General features: G+C 47.3%; 1 protein-coding gene across 3 annotated transcripts in view; it reads right to left on the bottom strand.

The window, feature by feature from the left end:
• The window catches only part of DAG1 (dystroglycan 1), an 80551-nt gene that overhangs the window by 5747 nt on the left and 49975 nt on the right, over nt 1-24829 (bottom strand). For all 3 annotated transcript variants that reach the window (XM_062200873.1, XM_062200872.1, XM_062200874.1), the window contains one exon: nt 15630-16029. In XM_062200873.1, the coding sequence (XP_062056857.1) occupies nt 15630-15914 (285 nt within the window). In that variant the 5' untranslated portion in view covers nt 15915-16029. The remainder of the gene's footprint in view (nt 1-15629; nt 16030-24829) is intronic.

The raw sequence follows: 24829 nt of genomic DNA, 5'->3' as shown, positions 1-24829 counted from the left end.
GCCTCATTGGTGGCTCCTCTTACCTCTGGCCAACACTCATCACCAATACAAGAAAGGGAGCACACTCTCTAGCCTGCATGGAGGTGCTCACGAGTCCCACTGTCCCGAGTCCAAACAGTGGCCAACAGAGGGCACACCTCGCCGCCAGGGATCGAGCCAACCCGCCCCCGCAGGGACTGCCCCTCAGAGCCCTGCTAGCCAGCAGACGGTCCTGCAGCAGGACACAAACTCCATGCCTGGGGGGCTCCTCAGCGGCTGACTCCTTGGCTTTCACCTGCCAAAAGCCAGGTACCCTGAGTTAATGGAGAGGAGGCCCTTGGCTTGCACGTGATATTCCTCGCCAGGATGCAGGTATCCAGGCTGCAAATTAGGTATTTCACCCCCCTTAAAATGGATTTACACAGGTTTGTACATCCAGGAAAAACCCATGAGGGGACAACTTAGATTATTACGAGTCATTATCGGGGTGATCCTTTCTCTGTGAAGGAGGAGTGTTTGTGCTCTGACTCCACAAACCTAAATTCTCTAACGTACCACTAAGGACTTCCCACCCCAGCACTTGCCATCAAGCAGAAATGTTAAATATCTATAAACATAGCTATCTTCAAATCCATGAAAAAGGGCAGTACTTTTTTTAAAGATGTATTTTTTTTAAAGAATTAACTCTTTATTTTCTGCCTTTTTATTTATTTTTTCTTTTTTTTTTTTGACAGGTGGAGTGGATAGTGAGAGAGAGAGAGAGAGAAAGGTCTTCCTTTTGCCGTTGGTTCACCCTCCAATGGCCGCTGCGGTCAGCGCATCTCGCTGATCCGAAGCCAGGAGCCAGGTGCTTCTCCTGGTCTCCCATGCAGGTGCAGGGCCCAAGCACTTGGGCCATCCTCCACTGCCTTCCCGGGCCATAGCAGAGAGCTGGCCTGGAAGAGGGGCAACCAGGATAGAATCCGGTGCCCCAACCGGGACTAGAACCCGGTGTGCCGGCACCACAAGGCAGAGGATTAGCCTGTTAAGCCACGGCACCGGCCTAAAGATGTATTTATTAAGTTGGCAGGTACCAATGCCATCTTACTAGTTAAAGTGATCAGTTTAAGTTCATAACTGATCATAAAGATAGGACTGTCAAAGGGATCACATAAATAAAACCAAGTGTCTGCTAATGATAATGGATAGAATTAAAAAGGAGGGCCGGCGCCGCAGCTCACTAGGCTAATCCTCCACCTGCGGTGCCAGCACCCCGGGTTCTAGTGCCAGTTGGGGCGCCAGTTCTGTCCTGGTTGCTCCTCTTCCAGTCCAGCTCTCTGCTGTGGCCCGGGAGTACAGTGGAGGATGGCCCAAGTCCTTGGGCCCTGCACCCGCATGGGAGACCAGGAGGAAGCACCTAGCTCCTGGCTTCGGATTGGCACAGTGCGCAAGCTGTAGCAACCATTCGGGGGCTGAACCAATGGAAGGAAGACCTTTCTCTCTCTTTCTCTAATTCTGCCTGTCAAAAAAATAAAAATAAAAATAAAATAAAAATAAAAAGGAGAGAACGGTCCAACATGGGAAGCAGGACACACAGCAGACTTATAGAATGACAAAAAGCCCTAAACAGCACTCTAGCCTTACAATAAGCCCTTAAGGCATTTGGATCAGGCTAAAAACGCCCATGAGAGTATTTCAGCCATGGAAAGCCAAGACACTGTAACAAAAAATGACCTAAATGAAAGATCTCTGTAAGTGAGATGCCGGTGGAAAGAAGGGGCCATCAAAGAAGGAGGTACCTTTCTCTGAAGGGAGGAGAGAACTTCCACTGTCTAAATAATGTCAGAGTTTGTGAACTCAAGAGGCTTCCATAGCCCTGGCGGCACATGACAAGCGCCTCGGGTAATCACTGACGTCATAGTTCTTAAATCAACAACAGAAGTCACTGTGCACTTGCTCCCCATGTAGGATCTCTGTCCTTAATGTGTTATACTGTGAGAATTAATGGTAAAATTAGTCTTCAAAAAGTACTTTATATGTCTGTGTGGGTGCAAACTGTTAAAATCTTTATTTAGTATAGAGTTGATCTTCTGTATGTAAAGATAATTAAAAATGAATCTTAATGAAGAATGAGATAGAAGAGGAAGTAGGAGGTAGGATGGTTTGGGTGTGGGAGAGCAGGTATGGGGGAACAGCTATAATCCAAAAGTTGTACTTTCAAAATTTATATTTATTAAATAAAGTCTTTCTTTTTTAACTTTTATTTAATAAATATAAATGTCCAAAGTACAGATTATGGATTACAATGGCTTTTTCCTCCCCATAACTTCCCTCCCACCCGCAACCCTCCCATCTCCCACTCCCTCTCCCATTCCATTCGCATCAAGATTCTTTTTCTTTTTTTTTTTGACAGGCAGAGTGGACAGCAAGAGAGACAGAGAGAAAGGTCTTCCTTTTTCCGTTGGTTCACACACCCCCCATGGCTGCTGCGGCCAGCGCGCTGCACTGATCCGAAGCCAGGAGCCAGGTGCTTCCTCCTGGTCTCCTATGTGGGTGCAGGGCCCAAGACAGAATCCGGTGCCCCAACCGGGACAAGAACCCAGGGTGCCAGCGCCGCAGGCGGAGGATTAGCCTATTGAGCCGCGGTGCCAGCCAAGATTCATTTTCAATTATCTTTATATACAGAAGATCAATTTAGTATATATTAAGTAAAGATTTCAACAGTTTGCACCCACACAGAAACACAAAGTGTAAAGTACTGTTTGAGTACTAGTTATAGCATTAAATCACATTGTACAACACATTAAGGACAGAGATCCTACGTGAGGAGTAAGTGCACAGTGACTCCTGTTGTTGGCTTAACAAGTTGACACTCTTGTTTATGGCGTCAGTAATCACCCGAGGCTCTTGTCATGAGCTGACAAGGCTATGGAAGCCTTTTGAGTTCGCTGACTCCGATCTTATTTAGACAAGGTCATAGTCAAAGTGGAAGTTCACTCCTCCCTTCAGAGAAAGGTAGCTCCTTCTTTGATGGCCCGATCTTTCTGCTGGGATCTCACTCACAGAGATCTTTCATTTAGGTTTTTTTGTTTGGTTGTTTGGGTGTTTTTTGTTTTTTGTTTTGGCCAGAGTGTCTTGGCTTTCCATGCCTAAAATACTCTCATGGGCTCTTCAGCCAGATCCAAATGCCTTAAGGGCTGATTCTGAGGCCAGAGTGCTGTTTAAGACATCTGCCATTCTATGAGTCTGCTGTGTATCTCGTGTCCCATGTTGGATCATTCTCTCCTTAATTCTATCAGATAGTATTAGCAGACACTAGTCTTGTTTATGTGATCTCTTTTACTCTTAGACCTATCATGATCAATTATGAACTGAAACTGATCACTTTGACTTTGACTAGTGAGATGGCATTGGCACATGCCACCTTGATGGGACTGAATTGGAATCCCCTGGCATGTTTCTAACTCTACCGTTTGGGGGGCAAGTCAGATTAAGCATGTTCCAAATTGTACATCTCCTCCCTCTCTTATTATTCCCACTCTTATATTTAACAGAAATCCCTTTTCAGTTAAATTTAAACATCTAAGAATAATTGTGTGTTAATTACAGAGTTCTATAATCCAAAAGTTATACTTTCAAAATTTATATTTATTAAATAAAAGCTTTCTATTAAAAAAAAAAAAAAGATGTATTCATTTGAAAGCCAGAGTTACACAAGAGAGAGAAGGAGAGGCAGAGGGAGAGGTATTCCATCCACCAGTTTACTACCCAGATGGCTGCAATGGCCGAAGCTGCGTTGATCTGAAACCAGGAGCTTCTTCTGGGTCTCCTACGTGGTTGCAGGGGCCCAAGGACTTGGGCCATCTTCTACTGCTTTCTAGGCCATAGCAGAGAGTTATGTGGAGCAGCCAGGACTCAAACTGGCACCCACATGGGGTGCCGGTGCTGCAGGCAGCAGCTTTACCCATTACGCCACAGCGCCAGCCCCAAAAGAACAGTATTGTGGTGTAGTGAGTTAAGCTGCTGCCTGCAATGTCAGTGTCACCTATGAACCCAGGTTCAAGTCCAAGTCCCAGCTGTTCCACTTCTGATCCAGCTTTTATGCTAATGTGCCTGGGAAAGCACCAGAAGATGGTTCAAGGGCTTGGGCCCCTTCCACCCATCTGGAAGACACAGATGGAGTTCCTGGCTCTTGGCTTCAGCCTGGCCCTGCCCCAATGGTTGTAGCCACTTGGGGAGTGAATCAGCAGATCTATCTGTCTCTCCCTCTCTCTCTGTGACTCTGACTTTCAAATAAATTAATTTTTAAAAATTCTAAATAAATTTTCCTAAAACCTTTTCTAGCTATAAAAATAATTCTTATTTCAAATGTTTTAGCCAAAAACTTATGCTTAAAAATGTTTTTCATTGATTTATGCTGAATATGAAAACTGTCATATCCACAAGTAAACACATAAAGCAAAAGCTGAACGCTCTTATTTCTGCGAAAAACGGGCAGCAAAGATGTGGCGCCCAAATGAAGTGTTCATGGAACTATGTGATGTTTTACAGCAGTGGGGTCCAAGCAAAGGTCCTGAGGGAGTGGTGTAGGTGAGTTAAGGCATGGACTCAGGTTTTCAGCCACCCACGGCTGTTTCCCAACCCCATGCTGTCCCATTGCAATGGAGCTCACGCGACAGAGAGAAGTGACAGAGGAGGCCTGCGATGGAGCTCTGGGTAAAGACAGCCAAGGAGAAAACACCTGTAGAGAAAACTAAACAGGACCAGAAGAGACCAGGAGGCTATCAACTGGCTGGCCACACCTATGGGACGTTCCTGAATAGTCAGGCAGCTGGGACTGTGCCCCACCCTGTGCACTCCATCAGCACAGAGAGGTGAGTAGCCAGTGCTTCTTCGCCAAGTCTCTCCAGCAACACTAGGGCACTTTCTAACCCAGAAAACAGAGAAGGGCCCCACCCCCTCAAACCTTCCCAGTCTGGCTCACTTCCTATTCTGCTGAGCCAGCAGCCAAGTTCTGCCGTCAGACATTTCCTACAGAACAAATGCAGGCCACTCCACGACCGCCAGACTGGGAAGCCACACACATTATGACACGCTAGTATCGGATAACGTAGAACACAAGTATCAAAGGAAACCCCAGGCATCAGCAAACCAAGTTGTGATGCTCAACTTCAGATTAGGAGATGGGAGATGAGAACTGGTAGTTTCATTTTGATCAACGGGAATAAATTCTTTCACTGTTGTCTACTCACAGATTTACAAACTTTTTAGGGCAACCAAGGACAGAAGAGGAGCGAGGCCTCTGCTGAACCCGCACACCGCTTCTCCTCTGCAGCCTCAGGTTCCCCCTGCACCATCAAACCTGGATGTGCAGACCTAGCGCTTGCAGTGCTCCCAAGAGCATGGATCCTCCTCGGGAAAGAAGGAAAGTGCAACCTGAACTCCCTGTCCCCTGCACCTCTAGGTATCTTTGTACTTTTTAACTTTGCAGAATATGAAAGTTCCTTCAGACAGATGCAGCCCCTTCAGGACGGGACTCCTCCATGACAAGAGCCTCAGCTCTCACTCCAAGTCCCAGCTCTGTGCAAACTGAGCCTTGACAACCTCAGCCCTAGTGTCTGCAAGTGTAAAACGGGGCAAGTGTAGGCTTACAGCACCAGGCCCAGGCTGCAACTCTGGTTCCCACCTGTTCCTGTGGGCTGAGAGAGACCTGGACAGCAATGTGAGGACGGCCGCGCCAAGTCCGGGCTCTTTCCCGAATAGCCTTGGACCCACTGCACAGTGAGGACCTTTTCTCCGTGCATACCCCGGAGCACATGGGAGTTAGGGATGCTTCAGACAAGAGGAAGACAGGCTCCTGCGGGGGAGTAAGGCTGAGGCTGGGGAGCCCTGAAGGAGTTGCCTGCCAGCCAAGAGTCACAGGGCGATTAGAGGCTCTGCTACACTGAGCCCCAAAGCAGCATTCACCCCTTCAGTCCTGAAACAGGTGGACAACATGACACAACCAGAGACCCGGAAGCAGTAACCCACAAGTCCTGGTTTTGACCTGGCCCAGCCCTGGCCACTGCAGACATTTGGTGAGTGAAGCAGCAGATGGACGCGCTCTCCCTCTCTCCCTAATTCTGCCTTTCTAATAAATAAATGAATCTTTAAAAAAAAGGGTGGGGGGGGGCTTTCTTCCCTAGCTGTAGCACAACCATTCACATCTACTCCTCTAAGTGAGGCTGCCAGGTCAGCAAGGGCACGCAAGAGGCAGGAGCTGGGGCTCTAGGGTGCTCAGCAGCAGCAGCACACAGCCAGTTCCAGGCATGGGACTCCAGTGTTCCAGGTCTCTCAACCCCACGCCAGCAAACACAAACACTGCCGTGGAGCCAAGGGAAGCAAGGCCTGCCAACCCTGTAGCTGCTGTCTTGGAAAGGAGGCTTCAGGTAGCTGGTAGGCACATTTGCAGGAGGCAGAAACTGCAGAGGGAAACCTAATTCAAGAGTATCATGGACCCTAGTTCACAGGTCAAGTAGACAAGAACCCAAAAGCTTTCGAATTTCAGCAATCCTTGGACAAGATGAGATGGAAGGTGAGCTCAGCACCAAGAAGAGCAAGATCTCAACCAGCCACGTGTCTAGCTTCAGATTCCAAAAACATTAGAAATCAAAACCACACAACATGAGTAGAGCCACAAAGAGTTCTAAACACTACCTGCCCAACAGCGCCATAAGGAATCACCAAGACCAAAGACTGGGCAACTTCCAGATCAAAGTTTGGGTAGATACACCCCAGTCTGTTCTACCAGGTCACTAGCAACTGACTCCTGGCTCAGTTCCAGGAAACTCCTTCCAGCTGCTGCCGTGAAGACCATGGCCAACGGGTCGTAATCTGAACACGCTCGCGAGCCCAGTCACAGCTATGAAGCGTTTTCGCTCATGTGAAGTGGTCTCAATGGAACACAAAGATCAACCTTTTCTGGGGTGGGCGTTGGGCCTGGCAGTTAAGACGCCTGCATCCTCCACTAGAGTACCTGTTGTTTGAGCTCTTGTTTCTTACCCCAGCTTCCTGACAATGCCAACCCTGGGAGGCAGCAGTGATGCTCAAGTAACAGCGTTCCTGCCCCTCTCGTGGAGACTGGACTGAGTTCCTGGGTCCTGGATTCAGCCCCAGCCAGAGGCCACAGTGAGCATCCCGCAGAGTGAACTAGTGGCTAGGCACTTGCTTGTTTTCTTTCAAACTTTAATTAACTGCTACCCCCAAAAAGGGGCAGTTTAACACAATTTAGTCACTAATACTCAGAATTGGTCCTTCAATCTGAAGACCTGACATCACGTATCTTCAGTCTCTCATGTTCTTAGTCCTTGTCGCTTTTTGTTTAAACACAGAAGCCTGTAGTTCCAATAAGCATTTGAGTTGATGAGTCCGGGCAAATGCCATCCTGACAGTCCACCCCCAAGGATGCCTTTCTTCGCCAACCCCTATTTCCCGGTGTGCTGTGTTCACAAGGGGTCTATTCAGAACTGGGGAACACCCACTGGAGGCAGGAAGAAACTGCAGTTCATCTCATGCAGGCGGGGTCACCACAAAGCTCTCAAGCTTCCAAAGAAATGCTCCTTTCATGAACTCCCCTTCCTGGCCAGAAAGAGTGCTCATTGTTCTTGGAGAACAATGGAGGGCCCACGCCAGCAGCCGAGAGCACAGTCCTGGAAGGGCTGCTTCCAGCCGGCTGACATCTTGGGCCAAGGGAAAGCCCACATTGTCCACAGGCAAGGAGCTGAACGAACAGGCCAGTAAAGCCACCCTCCTCGCAGGCTCTACTACAACAAAACATCTGAGGGTGCTCTAGAGGGAGCAGCCCAGTCGTTTCATGAGATGCGAAGACATCCCTCTCTGAACATCCCAAGGAGGAGGGGTGGGAAGCTCTCTGGGACATATGTGCTTTCCTGGGCAGGCCCTGACCAAGTCAGGGCAGAGGTGACTACAGGGAGCCAGCAGCAGTCCCAAGTGGCCAAGAGTCACAATGGTGACTTATACTGCAGCCAACCAAGGATAGACTGGGATCCACCAGGGACCAAGCTGGGCTCTGTGCGATCCATCCCCACAGGCAGGACAGGGAGGGAGGGCAGTCTCGGATCCAAAGGCACCTGTGAAACCAAAAGAGAACTTTGGGTACAGGCACCCAGTCAGACCCACGGGAGCATACACCAGGACTATCTGCTTTTGGCTATCCTGAGGCCACATGCGAGGAGACAGGAGCCCCATTGGGCAGGCCTCTCAGCACGACTGTGTTAGCTGTGAGGACCCAGAGGCGGTCCCGTCTTACAACATCTGCTCAAGGGAGTTAAGCTGGAGTTAAAAAACAGCAAATCAGTTGCTGCATTAATTGTGTGAGAAGTCTAGAGAAACGGGTTCTCCTCTAACATAATCTGTGCCTGTCTGCTCGTGTCCCCTGTTTTTTTTTTTAAAAAAAGGGGGGGGGGGTGCTGTGGCATAGTAGCTAGGCCTCTACCTGTGCTGGCATCCCATATGGGCACCAGTTCTGGTCCTGGCTGCTCCTCTTCCGATTCAGTTCTCTAAGGCCTGGGAAAGCAACAGAAGATGACCCAAGTCCTTGGGCCCCTGCACCCACATGGGAGACCCATAAGAAGCCCCTGGCTCCTGGCTTCAGGTCACCTGGGCTCTGGCTGTTGCAGCCATTGGGGAGTGAACCAACCGAAGGAAGACCTTTCTCTCTCTGCTTCTCCTTCTTGCTGTTTACTTCTTTCACGTAAAATAATAAATGAATCCTTAAAAAAATCAATTCTCAAGGTGGGGGTTGGCATGGTGGTGATGCAGGTACAGCCACTCTGAACAATGCCAGCATCCCATATAGGCACCAGTTTGTGCCCTGGCTACTCTACTCGTAATCCAGCTCCCTTCTAATGCGCCCAGGAAAGCAGCAAAGGATGGCCCAAATCGCTGAGGCCCAGTACCCACATGGGAGACCTTGAAGAAGCTCAGTTCTGGCCATTGCGGACATTTAGGGAGTGAGCTAGCGTATGGAAGACCTCTCTCTCTTTCAAATAAATAAGTAAATCTTGGGGACGGGGGGATGCTCCAATGGCGCAGATGATGTCCTTGTTGAACCTGAGACAGTTGTACCCATACTGAAAGAAGAACCAAAAGCCTGGGAAGAGGCGGAGCCCGGGATGTTCATGGGGCAGAACGGAGCTGGTGTGGCCAGGACAAGGTAAGCAAAGGAGGTGGATCAGACTGAGCTCAGTAACAGGAACTCTGAGCACATGGAAGCATTAGGAAGATAAAGTCGGGTCTTGCGGCAGTGTAGAGAACAGACTGGCCGGGGAAGAGATGATATGCAGCAGCATGGATGAAGGACGATAGCAACGGGACCCGGATACGATCTAGGATCACTCCACCAGAATATGGAATGTTCCTCATACACACACACACACACACACAAGGCAGCCATTAAAAGTTAATTTCTGAGTAACATTCAATGACTCTGGGGACTAACTCGAGTCACAGAAAACGAAAAACAGCTAAAAAATATGCTGCGTACGCTCCCAGGTCTGTCTAAGATGTGTGTTTATGTGGCACGGACACCTCTTGATGAACACATAAAATGACGAAGGAGTCCACTCTGAATGGTACAAACTACAAGAGTTTTTTTTTTTTCTCTTTTCTGAAGTTTCCACAGTGCACATTGATGCATCATAATTGTAACAAGAAAAAAAATACCTCCTTTAATATTGAGACTTTCTCAATCGTGTTTTACAGAGGGTACAATCCAAACTCCAGGTAGAAGAGGTAGAAGACCAGGCTTTCTGGCCTGTACAGTTCCGATGGCTGAGACTGGGATGAAGGGTCACACATCATCTGGCTTTCTGCAGGCTCATCGGCTACTAAATTGTCTGCTCTCCAAAGATAAATATGCTCAGATGAAATCCTGTTTTCCCAGTAAAATCTCTTTATTTCCTTTGCTGAATAAGCCTGTTAAGTGTCTCTTTGCCAGATACAGCAAATATCCAGCTCACTGTATTAGTTCAAGGCACGTCTGGTCAAGACTAATCCGTGTAAAACATTCCAACGGCCATGGGAAAAAGGGAACAATTGCAGGAATCGGATACTGAGAATCAACTCTGAAGTTGGGCAAGAAATGCGCATTCTTGAACCGACACTCTATCTAATGGTCAGACCAGCATCTGGCTTACCAGGACATCATGAAGCTTACATGGAAACCTAGACAGACACTCCATACACTACACAAAACCAACTGTGGCCCTTAATCAGGTCTCATATGAACCCCCAAACTCTAAAGAGCCCTGATGTGTTCCCCATTTGCTTCCCTAAAACCTCCCCATCCTACTCTTTAGCAACACGTTCCAACCATAACAGGTTACTGAATCGGCTGGCGCTGCGGCTCAATAGGCTGCTCCTCCGCCTGCAGCACCGGCACACCGGGTTCTAGTCCCAGTCGGGGCGCCGAATTCTGTCCTGGTTGCTCCTCTTCCAGGCTAGCTCTCTGCTGTGGCCCGGGAGTGCAGTGGAGGATAGCCCAGTTCCTTGGGCCCTGCACCCGCATGGGAGACCAGGGGGAAGCACCTGGCTCCTGGCTTTGGATCAGCGCGGTGCACTGGCTGTAGAGCGCTGGCTGCGGCAGCCACTGGGGGGGTGAACCAATGGAAAAAGGAAGACCTTTCTCTGTCTCTCACTGTACACTCTGTCAAAAAAAAATAAAAATAAAAATAAATAATAATCAAAAAGGTTACTGAATCCATTTTTTTAAGATTTATTTATTTGGGGCCAGCACTGTGCAGATGCAGCTTAAGCCACTGTCTGTTGCACCGGCATCCCACATGAGCGCTGGTTCAGATCCCGGCTCCTCCACTTCCAATCTAGCTTCCTGCTAATGAGCCTGGGAAAGCAGAAGAAGATAGCCCAAGTACTTGGATCCCTGCACCCATGTAGGAGACACAGATGAAGCTTCTGGCTCCTGACTTCAGCTGACCCATCCCTGGCTGTTGTGGTCATTTGGAGAGTGAACAAGCGGATTTCTCCCTTCTGCCTCTGTTACTCTAATAATAATACTCTAATCAATAAATTGCCCTAAACCACTATTTCTTTTTCTTTTTTTTTAATTTTTTTGACAGGCAGAGTGGATAGTGAGAGAGAGAGACAGAGAGAAAGGTCTTCCTTTTTGCCGCTGGTTCACCCTCCAATGGCCGCTGCAGCTGGCGCATCTCGCTGATCCGAAGCCAGGAGCCAGGTGCTTCTCCTGGTCTCCCATGCGGGTGCAGGGCCCAAGCACTTGGGCCATCCTCCACTGCCTTCCCGGGCCATAGCAGAGAGCTGGCCTGGAAGAGGGGCAACCGGGATAGGATCCGGCGTCCCAACCGGGACAAGAACATGGTGTGCCGGCGCCACAAGGCGGAGGATTAGCCTGTTAAGGCACGGCGCCGGCCAAAACCACTATTTCTTAAGTTGCTTTTACAGGCTTTACTATCAACCTGGCCTAAATCAGTTTTAACTAGATCCAGGCCGACCAGCTGGGTGACACATGCGCACCAGAAAGAACTATAACCACAGATGTCACCCAGAACCAAAGCTGTGCCCCTGCACAGAACCAAGAACTGGTGAATGAGCAGAACAGAGGGGCAGAGTGAGAAAGTGAGGGCTCTGACGAGTACAACAGCCACGGACCGCGCTCTCCCTCACACTGATGTCATACATGGTAATGCCATGGGCCCCGCCAATCAGAAACTGTCCTATCAACGTGTTCCACATCCTACCTTCTCTTCCCTGACCCTTAGAACTTTCTCCAGACCTTGATGATCAGGGAAGCAGATCTGGGTTTTACCCTGTCTTCATCCAGCAGGCCATGCCTATAAAGCCTTTCTTGTCTTAAAAGACCAGTGCCAGAGACTACGCTAGTTGGGCAATAGCAGGAAGAAGTGAGCTGTTACATCAGCCACTCCTGAGATCATGAGGCCACCATGAGAATACACCATGACCTGAAGAGCAGAGGGCCAAAGGGAAAAGGAAAGGAGCACAAGAAGGGTGCAGGCGATGGAGAGGTGCACGCAGACTTGAGGGGAAGGCCCACAGACTCATCTCTCCAGGAGAAGAATGGCATAGAATGTGTGACCATTTCTAATCTAGACGCCTGGGACTTGTAGGTCAGAGGAGGGCAAGGTGGCAAGGATCCACCAGAGCTTGAATGTGCTTCCGACCAATGGAGTATAAAGGAAATGTTGCTGTGCAAATTTCCAAACCTAGGCCTTATGGGATTGGCAGCTCCTACTTCCTGTTTCTTGGAATAGCCAATCTTAAAACCCAGGTGGGAGCAGGCATTTAACACAGAAGGTTAAATCAATGCTTGGTACACCCTCTTCCCCTAACAGAGTGCCTGGGCTGCAGCCTGCCTCCACTTCCTGCTGATGCACATGGGGGCCGCAGCGGATGGCTCCAGTACTGCCATCCGTGAGGGAGACCAGAATGGAGTTCCTGGCTCCTGGCTTCAGCCTGGCCCAGCCCCAGCAGTTCCAAGCATTTGGGGAGTGAACCAGTGGACAGAAGATCTGTCTCTCCCTGTCACTCAGCAGTTCAAATAAATAAGTAAATAAATCTTGAAACAAACAGTTGTTATATTGTGAGAAAAATCCCAAGCACAGCCCATGGAGGTATCTAAGAGGAAGACAACTGAGGAACCAGCTCAGGCCTGGCAATAAAGAGCATGAACCTGCCAACCACTGATGAAACGTACAAGCGGGTTCTCCACTCCTAGATGAGCTGCTCAAAATAGCTCCATGTGATGCAGGAATCAGATGAGTTCCCAGATAAGCCCTCAATTCTGGCCATAAAATTTTGAGCTAAAAATAAGTTGTTTCAACCATTAAGTTTTCGTGGTTTAAATATACCAACAGGTAGCTAGAACACTATGTACAAGCAGAAGGTCTAAATGCTGAGCAGACAGAAAAGCACCATAATGAAGTACAGTTCTTAGAATATTTTTGGTTAATTTCCAAGCCACCCCTCTAGGGGAAAAAACACTGTAGGGCAGGAGTCAGCAAACTATGGCTGTGAGCCAAATCCGTTTGCCACCTGTTTGGTGGGGGGGTGCTTTATAAAAGGAAAGTTTATCTGAAGCTGCCAGCAGCTTTGGGGAAAAAGACCCCCTGTTTTTTGTAGAGCACATGGTTTCCATATTTTCAAATTACTGAAAATAATAATAATAATAATAATAATAATAATAATAGTTATGTGAATTAACAAACATCCAAATTTCTGTTTCAGTATTCATAAATAAAGTTTACTGGCGAACAGCCATGTCCACATTATCTAGGGCTAACTGTGCATTACACTAGCAGAGCTGAGGAGCTCTGACAGAAACACATGACGAAAACGTATGGCCTTTAAAACCTAAAATATTTACTGTCTGTCCCTTTAAAACAAAGTGTGCTGACCTCTGCTCCAGATAATGTTCAAAATTTAAGGTGTACACCCCATTCACCTGTTGTAGTAGTCAACTTTTATACTAGAACTAAAATACCAGAGAAAAGCTTCTTAGAGGGGCTGAAAATGTGGTACAATGGGTTAAAGCTCCAGCTCCTCCCTCCCTCCCTCCCTCCCTCCCTCCCTCCCCCTCCCCCTCCCCCTCCCCCTGGCTCGCTCGCTCTCTGGCTCTACCTCTCTCCGTAACTCTGTCTTTGAAAATAATTCTTTAAAAAAAAAAAAAAAAAAAAAAACCACTTCTTAGAAAGGAAGATTTATTTCAGCTTACAGTCTTGGTCCCGAGACTGACTGGGTGGCCCTATTAATGTGGCTTCTGATGAGGACAGTGGACGGTGGAGTACAGGCGTAAGGGAGGATGCCAGGGTGAGCCAGGAAGCAGACACACGGGCATGCTCTTCATCTACTCTTCTGTTTGATCTCCCAGCCGTCATGATTCCACTCCTGGGCTCCATCACAGCTACCTAATCCAATCTAATCACTTCCTAACTGGATCAAGTCTCCACAGCAATGTTTTTAGCCAGTAATTCATTAACCATTAACGCTAAGATTTTGAGGTTTAAACATCTACAGGAGTTTTGGGAGCCAAATCCTGTTCATATCACAATACCTGTCTACCCACTCAGGATCTACAGGAAATTCCAAGATTCAACAAACATAGCCAGACATTGTTTCTTCACATAAAAGCTTCAGTTCAGCTAAGACATTCTTCTGTATAGGGGTCTTAGATCCTCTTGTTCTCTGGATTGCTCTCCCAAAAGCACACGGAACAAGGCTGACATCTTGGTTTAGTGATCAAACACATTAGTAAACAAAAATCACCCAATTAGAGCAGAATTTTGCATCTCCTTTTTCCCCTTTTTTTTGAGAGGCAGAGAAAGTGAATCATACTGAGAAAAAGAGCTTTCATCTGGGGCCAGCACTGTGGCACAGAGGGTTAACGCCCCGACCTGAAGCGCCAGCATCCCATGTGGGCGCTGGTTCAAGACCTGGCTACTCCATTTCCAATCCAGCTCTCTGCTATGGCCTGGGAAAGCAGCAGAGGATGGCCCAAGTCCTTGGGCCCCTGCACCCCTGTGGGAGACCCGCAAGAAGCTCCTGGCTTCGCTCTGGCTGTTGCGGGCAACTGGGGAGTGAACCATCAGATGGAAGACCTCTCTTTCTCTCTGCCTCACTTTCTCTCTCTGTGTAACTCTGACTTTCACATAAATAAACAAATCTTAAAAAAAAAAAAAAAAAAGGCCGGTGCCGCAGCTCACTTGACTAATCCTCTGCCTGTGGTGCTGGCACCCTGGGTTCTAGTCCTGGTTGGGGAGCCGGATTCTGTCCTGGTTGCTCCTCTTTCAGTCCAGCTGTCTGAAGTGGCCTGGAAAGGCAGTGGAGGATGGCCCAAGTGCTTGGGCCCTGTACCCACATGGGAGACCAGGAGGAAGCACCTGCCTCCTGGCTTTGGATCAGCACAGCACACTGGCCGTAGAGGCCATTTGGGGGGTGAACCAACGGAAGGAAGACCTTTCTCTCTCTCTAACTCTGCCTGTCCAAAAAAAGAAGAAAAAGGGCTTTCATCTGATGGTTCACCCCTAAAATGCCTGTGATGGCCAGGAGGTTGAAATAGGAGCTGGGTGCTCAATCTAGGTTCCCCATTGGGGGGCAGGAACCCAATTACTTGAGCCATCACTACTGCCTCCCAGGAAGCTGGGGTCAGGAGCTGGGAAAAAAAAAAACCCCGAGGTATTTCCACATGGATGCAGCTACTTAACTGCTAGGCTAAACGTCTGCTCCTATAGTTTTATAAATGCATTCAAAGATTTAAAAGTTCTACATTTCTTGAGTTTAACATCATGATATATGAAAGGCAATTTCTTCTTATACACAGGACAGGCTCTTCCATCACATCCTTAAATCAATAACCGGAAGACCCTTCAAATTATGGCACAAAGGACTTTTTATAACGACACCCTCAAAATGAGAAAAGAACACAGTTTCAGATGCTCTTCTAAGATACACAGAGATCCTCTTGTGAAGATCAGTGGCTGCGATTCTCCTGAGGGACACTGAGCAGGTTCTGGAAGAGCGGAGCTCAGGATTGCTGGAGCTTAGAACTGAGAAGGAAAAGGCATCCCATCTAAATGGAAGGTAAGAACTTGTCCTCATTTATACTTTGTATCCAGTCTCACCTTGATGACTTCTCCACTGGAGCCAATTAAATCTGTTGGAATGGTCACTCGAAACGAGCGCCCAACAACAGCCGTGCCGTCAGGAATGCCAACCACTGTGGGAAGGGCTTCGTGGAGGTCTGAGAGCACGGAGTGCATGGATGCCTCCAGCTGGTTCTCCCAGTCCCTGACAGCCTCCGAAGGTTCACTGGGCCAATGGGACTGAGCCATGGCCACAGAGAGGAGGAGGAGAAATGTCCTCCCCCACAAGGGGAGCAGCAGTGGAAGGCCCACAGACATCCTCATCCCAGGCCAAGTTCGCTCAAGCCGAAGATCTTGCTAAGGAAGGAAGCAAGTGACTTGATCCCAGAGCCGGGTCCTCACCCTCTGCACACCTGCTCCATCCCAGAGCATCGAGAGCCTGAAAAAGAAGAAGAGCAGATTCAGAGTTCAGCAATTCCCAGGAGGTCAGTCACGCACTGCGTACAAGTAGTCCTGCCACAAATATCTATCCTGCACTGGATCAAGCCTCTTACCCTGGCATGGAAGCCGCTACCTGCTCAGTACTGGATACATGGCTGGTCCACCAAGTATAAAATACACATTGGATCTCAAAAACTGTGCATGAAAAAGTTGACAAACTACCTCATTAATACTTTTCAAATACTGACCAATACTGAAATGTTTTGGGAATAATAAAATATATTAAGTAGAATATATTAAATAAGAAATATTAATTGTAAATAATAAAGAAGCATTAAATAATTAATAAAATAATTTTACTTGCTTTTGTTAATCAAGTTAAAATCAGGAAAACTTAAATGAAACACGGCTCATATCGTATTTCTGTTGGGTAGCACCGCTCTAGACCTAATTTCCAATTTACAGGGAATGTGGGTTAACAGGGAAAGACTATCGGTCAACTCTAGAATTTGAGACCCTCTAACAAGATAACTGGCCTGGTCTCTCCAAATGTTTACATACCTAAACACAGGTGACAACTGCAGACTTAGAGATAGCAACCAGACGTAATGTGTGAATCTTGACTGCCCCTGGACTTACTTTTTAAAAAACACAAAGCTCCCAAATGGGCAACTGGGGAATTTTGTATGTAGATTGATAATTTTCTTAGAAGATATGACAGTGGTATGCCTCTACAGGAAATTATCCTTAATCTCATGAGTTGTATTGTGAAGTATGTAAGACTGAAGAGCCGGCCAGCACCGCGGCTCAATAGGCTAATCCTCCGCCTGCGGCGCCAACACCCCAGGTTCTAGTCCCGGTCGGGGCACCAGATTCTGTCCCGGTTGCCCCTCTTCCAGACCAGCTCTCTGCTATGGCCCAGGAGTGCAGTGGCGGATGGCCCAAGTCCTTGGGCCCTGCACCCGCATGCGAGACGGCAAAGGAAGATCTTTCTTTCTGTCTCTCTCTCACTGTCCACTCTGTCAAAAAAAAAAAAAAAAAAAAGCTAAAGAGCCAAACACTGTGCAACCCATCTTGAAATGGTCCAAGGGGAAAAGAAAATGTATGCATGCATATATAAAGCCATGTGGAAATTAATAAAGCCTGTAAAATATCTTTGTAAAGACTAAATAACAAGTAATCTGCATAGAGAAATGTAGTTACTGCCTACTCCTCTCACCCCAAGCATCAATCCCATGACGTGGTTATTAGATGCACATTTGCTGGAGCCAGTGCTATGGCACAGTAGGCTAAGCCTCCACCCACGGCACCAGTACCCCAAAAGGGCAGCTGGTTAGAGTCCCGGTTGCTCCTGTTCCAATCCAGCTCTCTGCTTATGGCCTGGGTAAGCAGTGGAAGATGGCCCAAGTGCCTTGGCCCCTGCACCTGCGTGAGAGACCGGGAAGAAGTTCTGGGCTCCTGGCTTCGGATCTGCCCAGCTCTGGCCACTGGGGTCATTTGGGGAGTGAACCAGTGGATGGAAGACCTTTCTCTCTCCCTCTGTCTGTAGCTCTACAAATCAAATCAATAAATAAATAAAATATTTTAAAAAAATAAATGCACATCTATGAACCCCAGCCAGTGTACAGATTTATTTGGCCTCTCTTGCTCCCCAACCAACAGTGACAGAAACCTGTACATTATCCTCTGGTCCCCCACTGGCTTCTGGCACTTTAGGACACCTGTTCTAAGGCAAGCAGCCATACACATGCATTGTGGGACTTGGCAGGTGACCACAACCCTGAACTTTGCCATTCTGGTAAGATTAAGCCCTGCCCTGAGCCCATGCTGCCAAGGGTGACATGACATTTTTGACCTAGGTAATGCAAGTTAAACACAAAATGGCTTAAAGAAAGCAAGGCCATTGAAACAGGTGGCATACTCAAATCAATGCAAATTCAAGCCAATTCCAACAGGGTTTTATTTACTGTCAATTTTGCTTTACTTTTTATTTTGTTTTTACACTAAAGTTCATGGGACAGAGCCAAATATCAAGAGAATACAACGAAGTTGGAAGTGTTGTTCTACAAAAAGATTATCAGAAAGCTGCTACATTTAAGTTAGTGTCATATAGGGCAGAGCGGTCAGTAGACTGGGGAATCAGAGCAGAAAGCCAGCTTGGAAAAATGCCAGGAAATGCGGTCATCTACGCAAAAAACAAATGCAGTTAGGTTCCTCACTTATTCCACCATCACAAACAAGATAAACCCCAGTGGATTAGACGCACAAATGTAAAACACACCACTTTAAAATGTTCAGAAGAAAACACAGTGTCAAAATACAGAACTTATTTAAGGAGCCAGCACTGTGGTATAGCGGGTAGGGCCACCACCTGCAGCACCAGCATTCCATATAGGCGCCAGTTCTAGTCCTGGCTGTTTCTCTTCCGATCCAGCTCTCTGCTATGGCCTGGGAAAGCAGTACAAAATGACCCAAGTCCTTGGGCCCCTGCACCTGCGTGGGAGGCCCAAAGGGAGCTCCTGGCTCCTGGCTTCGGATCAGCACAGCTCCGGCCATTGTGGCCATCTGGGGAGTGAACCAGTGGATGGAAGACCTCTCTCTCTCTGCCTCTCCTTCTCTCTCTGTGTAAGTCTGACTTCCAAATAAATGAGTTTTAGATTTATTTATTTGAAAGTCAAAGTTACACAGAGAGAGGAGAGGCAGAGAGAGATAGGTCTTCCATCCACTGGTTCACTCCCCAGATGGCCACAATGGCCGGAGCTGTGCCGATCCGAAGCCAGGAGCCAGGAGTTTCTTCCTGTTCTCCCATGCAGGTGCAGGGGCCCAAGGACTTGGGCCATCTTCTACTGCTTTCCCAGGCCATAGCAGAGAGCTGGACTGGAAGAGAAGTAGCCGGGACTAAAACCGGGGCCCATATGGGATGCCAGCACTTCAGGCCAGGGTTTTAACCCGCTGTGCCACAGTGCCAGCCCCAATAAGTAAGTCTTAAAAAAACGAAAAAAAATAAGGAACTGGGGCTGTAGCATAGTAGGTAAAGCTGCCACCTGCAGTGCCGGCACCCCATATGGGAACCAGTTAGAGTCCCAGCTGCTCATCTCCCATCTAGCTCTATGCTATGGCCTGGAAAAGCAGTAGAAGATGGTCCAAGTCATCAGCCTCCTGCACTTACGTGGGAGACCCAGAAGAAGCTCCTGGCTCCTGCCTTCAGATAGGCGCAGCTCCAGTTGTTGCAGCCATCTGGCAAGTGAACCAGCAGATAGAAGATCTCTCTCTCTCTTTCCCTCTGCCTCTCTGTAACTCTGCCTTTCAAATAAATAAATAATCTTAAAAAAAAAAAAATAGAAAAGAAGGAACAACATAGGGGTGAGTTTTCCAGGTTTTCTTTTTGCTTCGTATATCACAGAACTGGACTTGAAAAAGCAGGAAACCCAAATATGCCAACAAACAAAACCAAAAATATTCCAATGGAAGTCTGCTCTTTTTAGCCAAAAGAACAGAAAAGGGGCAGCCTACAACACATAGAACTTATGGCGGTAACAGCTCTAATCTAGTCACACACTTACAGAAGAGAACTATGGCTCCATCCCTAGCCATACTGGCAAAGGCTAATGGGGAGCCAAGACTTCCACCCTCACAAGGCTGTAACAAGGTTTTCCGAACATCCCCACTTAGGCAGTGTCAGAGGAAGCCAAGCTAAGGTCTGAGATGCTCACTGCCACTGGCCCATCCTGAAGTCTTCCTCCTCCAACCCCACATGTCAGTGGAAACCACAAGGGGGGCCTGGATTCCCATCTTCACCCAGAAATAACACTTTCCTGCGGGGATGGTAGCAGAGCAGCACCAGTGGACAGAGTCAGAATCTCCACCACTGACCAAAGGAACAAGTACCTGCCCCTGCACTCAGCTGTCAACAAACTGGACTTTTACTTCCACTTGGCAGTAATGAGGAGGCACCTTCCTCTGCCACAGCAGTGACAGGAAAAGCCAGCGAACACAAAATGCAGAATTCAGAACAAAATACATAAAAGCCCAGATTTCAATAAAAGAAAAATCACTCAACATGCCAAGGAGGAAGATCTTATTGTGGTGTAGTGGGTAAATATGACCACCTGCAGTGCTGGCATCCCATATGGCTGTTAGTTCAAGTCTCTGCTGCTCTTCTTCCAGTCTAGCTCTCTGCTTCCCTGCTAATGCATTTGGGAAAGCAGTGGAGCAGGGTTCAAGTCACTGGGCCCCTGAATCCACGTGGGAGACTCAGAGGAAGCTTCTGGTTCCTGGATTCAGTCTGGCCCAGCCATGGCCGATGCAGCCATTTGGGCAGTGAACCAATCGAAGGATCTGTCTCTGTCTCTTTGTAACTCTGCCTTTCTTTCTTTCTTTCTTTCTTTTTTTTTTTTTTTTTTTTTTTTAATTTGACAGAGTTAGGTAGTGAGAGAGCGAGACAAGAGAGAAAGGTCTTCCTTCTGTTGGTTCACCCCCCAAATGGCCAGTATGGCCACAGCTACACCGATCCGAAGCCAGGTGCTTCCTCCTGGTCTCCCATGTGGGTGCAGGGGCCCAAGCACTTGGGCCATCCTCCACTGTCTTCCTTGGCCACAGCAGAGAGCTAGGCTGGAAGAGGAGCAACCGGGACTAGAACCCAGCACTCATATGGGATGCCGGCACTGGAGACAGAGGATTAACCAAGTGAGCCACGTCGCCGGCCCCATGCAACTCTGCCTTTCAAATAAAGACACCAAGATGACAGAATCAGTAGAATTACCTAACAAAGAAAGGCTGAAGTAAAAGGATGGAAAAGATGTATCGTGGAAATATCACTTAAAGGAAAGCAGCAGGGGCTTTCCATGGTGTAGCAAGTAAAGCCATGGCCTGTAGGGCTGACATCGCATATGGGTTCCAGTTGGAGTACGGGCTGCTCCACTTCCAATCCAGCTCCCAGCTCCCTGCTGATGTGCTTGGGAAACCAGTGAGGATGGCCCATGTCCTTAGGCCCCTGTACTCACATGGGAGACAGAGACGAAGTTCCAGACTTGTGGTTTTGTCTCATCCCAGTTCCAGCCATTGTGGCCATCTGGGAAGTGAACCAGCAAATGGAAGATCTCTTTCTTTCTGCCTCTGCCACTCTGTAACTCTGCCTTTCAAATAAATTAATTAATTTTAAAAAATTAAAAAGGAAATCAAGAGTGGCTTTATTATTACCACATAAAATAGACTTCAGAGCAAAGAACATTATTGTAGACAAACAGGGACATTAAATAATGAAAAAAGGGTAAGCCCACAAAAAGACAGCTACCTAAAATACATATGCAACAAGCAACAGAACTGCAAAATATGTGAAGGAAAAGCTGACAGATCCAAAAGGAGAAATGAACAAACCCCAATCATAAGAGGACTTCAAAAAGTACACAGAAAAAATGAAATTAAGAGATAAGGTGAGGCCCAGTCCTCTAGTATAGTGGGTAAAAGCACTGCTTGCAGTGCTGGAATCCCACATACGAAGCAGTTCAAGTCCCAGCTGCTCCACTTCTGATCCAGCTCTCTGCTATGGCCTGGGAAGAAGACGGCCCAAGTCCTCAGGCCCCTGTACCCGTGTGGGAGACCCGGAAGAAGCTTCTGGGTCCTGGCTTGGGATAGGCGCAGTTGCAGCCACTGTGGCCATTTGGGGAGTGAACCAGCGGATGGAAGACCTCTCTTTCTCTCTGCCTCTAACTCTGCCTTTCAAATAAGTAAGTACTAGGCAAAATGCCTGTTCCCCAGATTTAAAAAAAGAAAGAGAAAAAGAGATTTAAAAAAAAAAAAAAAGGAAAAAGAAAATGCACCATAAGATTTATTTTATTTATTTGAAAGACAGTTACAGAGAGAGGTAGAGACAGAAAGAGAGGTCTTCCATCTGCTGGTTCACTCCCCAGATGGCTGCAATGGCTGGAGCTGTGCCAATCAGAAGTCAAGAGCCAGGAGCTTCTTCTGGGTCTTCCATGTGGGTGCAGGGCCCAAGGACTTGGGCCATCCTCCATGCTTTCCCAGGCCACAACAGAGAGCTGGATTGGAAGAGGAGCAGCCAGGTCTCGAATGGGCGCCCATATAGGATGCCAGCGCATCAGGCAGGGCTTTAACCTGCTATGCCACAGCGCCGGCCTCAGGGTGCATTTTCTATGAACCCTTTGAAGTACCCTCCTACAGCTGGAATCTTCAACACTACCTTTTCAAAGATGGATGGGACAAGAAAATGAGCAAGGATACAAAAGAACTCGAAATGCCATCAATCACATGATCTATTCAACATTTAGAGTACTCCATTCAACAGCAGAAGACATATCCTTTTGAAATATCCTCAGAACATCTACCAATATAGGTCAGACCAGAGCTGCAACATAGGTCATAACCATAACAAATTGAAAGGCACTGAAATAATCATGGGGATGAGCTGGCAGTGTATCCAGCTCCTGCAAATGCACCTGTGAGGCAGATGATGTTCTAAGTATTTGGGTTCCTGTCATCCATGTGGGAGGCCCAGGTGCAGTTTCTGCCTCCTGGCTTCAGCCTGGTCCAGACACAACTGCTGTGGGCATTTGGGGAGTGAACAGTAGATGGGAACACTCTGTATCTGTCTCTGTCTCTCAAGAGAGAAAAAAAAATTAATTATATTTCTATAGAATGCAATGAACAAGCAGACTCAAAAGTTAAAAATATAATACTACTGCCGGCGCTGTGGTTCAACAGGCTAATCCTTCGCCTTGCGGCGCTGGCACACCGGGTTCTAGTCCTGGTTGCCCCTCTTCCAGGCCAGCTCTGCTGTGGCCTGGGAGTGCAGTGGAGGATGGCCCAAGTGCTTGGGCCCTGCACCCCATGGGAGACCAGGAGAAGCACCTGGCTCCTGCCTTCAGATCAGTGCGGTGCGCCAGCCGCAGCGTGTCAGCCGCGGCGGCCATTGGAGGATGAACCAACGGCAAAGGAAGACCTTTCTGTCTCTCTCACTGTCCATTCTGCCTATCAAAAAAAAAATATATATATATATATATGAGTATATATATATGTGTGTGTATATATATATATATATATATATATATATACTACTTAAATCATTTTAAAAATGAGGGCTAGTATGTGGTGCAACAGGTTAAGCCACCACTTGGCGGCACTAAATCCCACATCACATTGCTGGTTTGATTCCTGGCTATCCTACTTCCAATCTAGCTCCCTGCTAATGTGCCTGAGAAGGCAGTGGATGATGGTTCAAGTATTTCAAGGGGTGAGGCCAATGGTAACACTAGGCCTGCAGTGCTGGCATCCCGTATGGCACTGGTTTGATTCCTGGCTGCTTCACTTCAAATCCAGCTCCCTGCTACAGCCTGGGAAAGCAGTAGCCCAATGCTTGGGCCCCTGCTCCCACATGAGAGACCCAGAAGAAGCTCCTGGCTTCTGGCTTCAGACCGGCCCAACTCCAGCCATTGTAGCCATCTGGGGAGTAAACCAGCAGATAGAAGATATTCCCTCCCTCCCTACCTCTGGTTCACTGTATTCAGCCTTTCAAATAAATAAATAAAAACATATTTTTTTTGAAGTCCTGGAAGGGACCCTGGCACCCACACAGGAGACCCAGATGGAGTTTCTGGCTCCTGGCTTTGGTCTACTCCAGCCCTGGCTGTTGCAGTCACTTGGGAAATCAAACAACGGACAGAAGCACTTGCTCTCTCTTCTCCCTGAAGCTCTGCCTTTCAAATAAATAATCTTTTTATTTAAAAAAAATCACTTAAAATGAAGTTATTAGATGTACATCTAGCAAAAAGATGGATAGAATCTGTACACTAAAAACTATCAACTATACAATGCTGGTGGAAAAGAAAAAGATCTAAACAGAGAGACATACTTTGTCCATGGACTAGAAAACTCAATATAGTAAATAAACATGTCAATTGGGGCTGGCATTGTGGTGCAGCAGGTTAAACAGCCACCTGCAATGCCAACACCCCATATGAGCAGATTCAAGTCCTACCTGATCCACTTCTGATTCACCTGGGAAAGAAGAAGATGGCACAAATGCATGAGCCCCTACCACCAACATGGATTTCCAGGCTCCGAGCTTCAGTCTGGCCCAGCACAGCTATTGCAGCCATTCAGGGAGTGAACTAGCAGATGAATGATCTCTCTCTCTCTGTGTCTTTACCTCTATCTCTGCCTTCCAAATAAAATAATCTTTAAAAACACTTCCACTGTAGTTTAAAAAAAAAAAAAAAAAGGCAATACTGCCACGGGGATATTACATTATCTGGAAGGCTCCTAAATCCAATCATAATTGTCAGAGGGTGATCATACACACAAGACAGGGAAAAGGTTGTGAAACCTGATGCAAGGAGTAAAGTAAGACAACCACAAGCCAAGGAATGCCAGTAACCACCAAAGCTGGAAGGCATGGATCCTCCCCCAGGGGTTACACAGGAAGCTCAGTTCTTACTAACACCTTGATTTTAGACTTCTGTTCTCCAGAACCATAAAAGATTAAATGTGTGAGTATGTGTTTAAGACATTATGGTTTTGATAATCTTTTTATAGCAACCCTAGTAAACAAATTTAAGATTTCTTGCAATTCAAACAAAATCTCAGAAAGTTTTTTTTGCAGATCTAGACAAGATTATTCTAAAATTTTTATAGGCAAGTCAATAGAACCTAGGATAGTCAAGGCAATTTTGAAAAAAGAGGCATCACTTTATTTAATGTTATGAGTCAGATATTTAGACTGTTTTGGTGGAGGGACAGACTCGCAGATCAACACAACAGAAGAACCCAGAAACAGATTATAA

This window comes from Lepus europaeus, chromosome 9 (genome assembly GCF_033115175.1).
Source record: "Lepus europaeus isolate LE1 chromosome 9, mLepTim1.pri, whole genome shotgun sequence".
Taxonomy (NCBI): domain Eukaryota; kingdom Metazoa; phylum Chordata; class Mammalia; order Lagomorpha; family Leporidae; genus Lepus; species Lepus europaeus.
The sequence above is the reverse complement of the archived record's forward strand: the minus strand, read 5'-3'. Positions and strand labels throughout refer to the sequence as shown.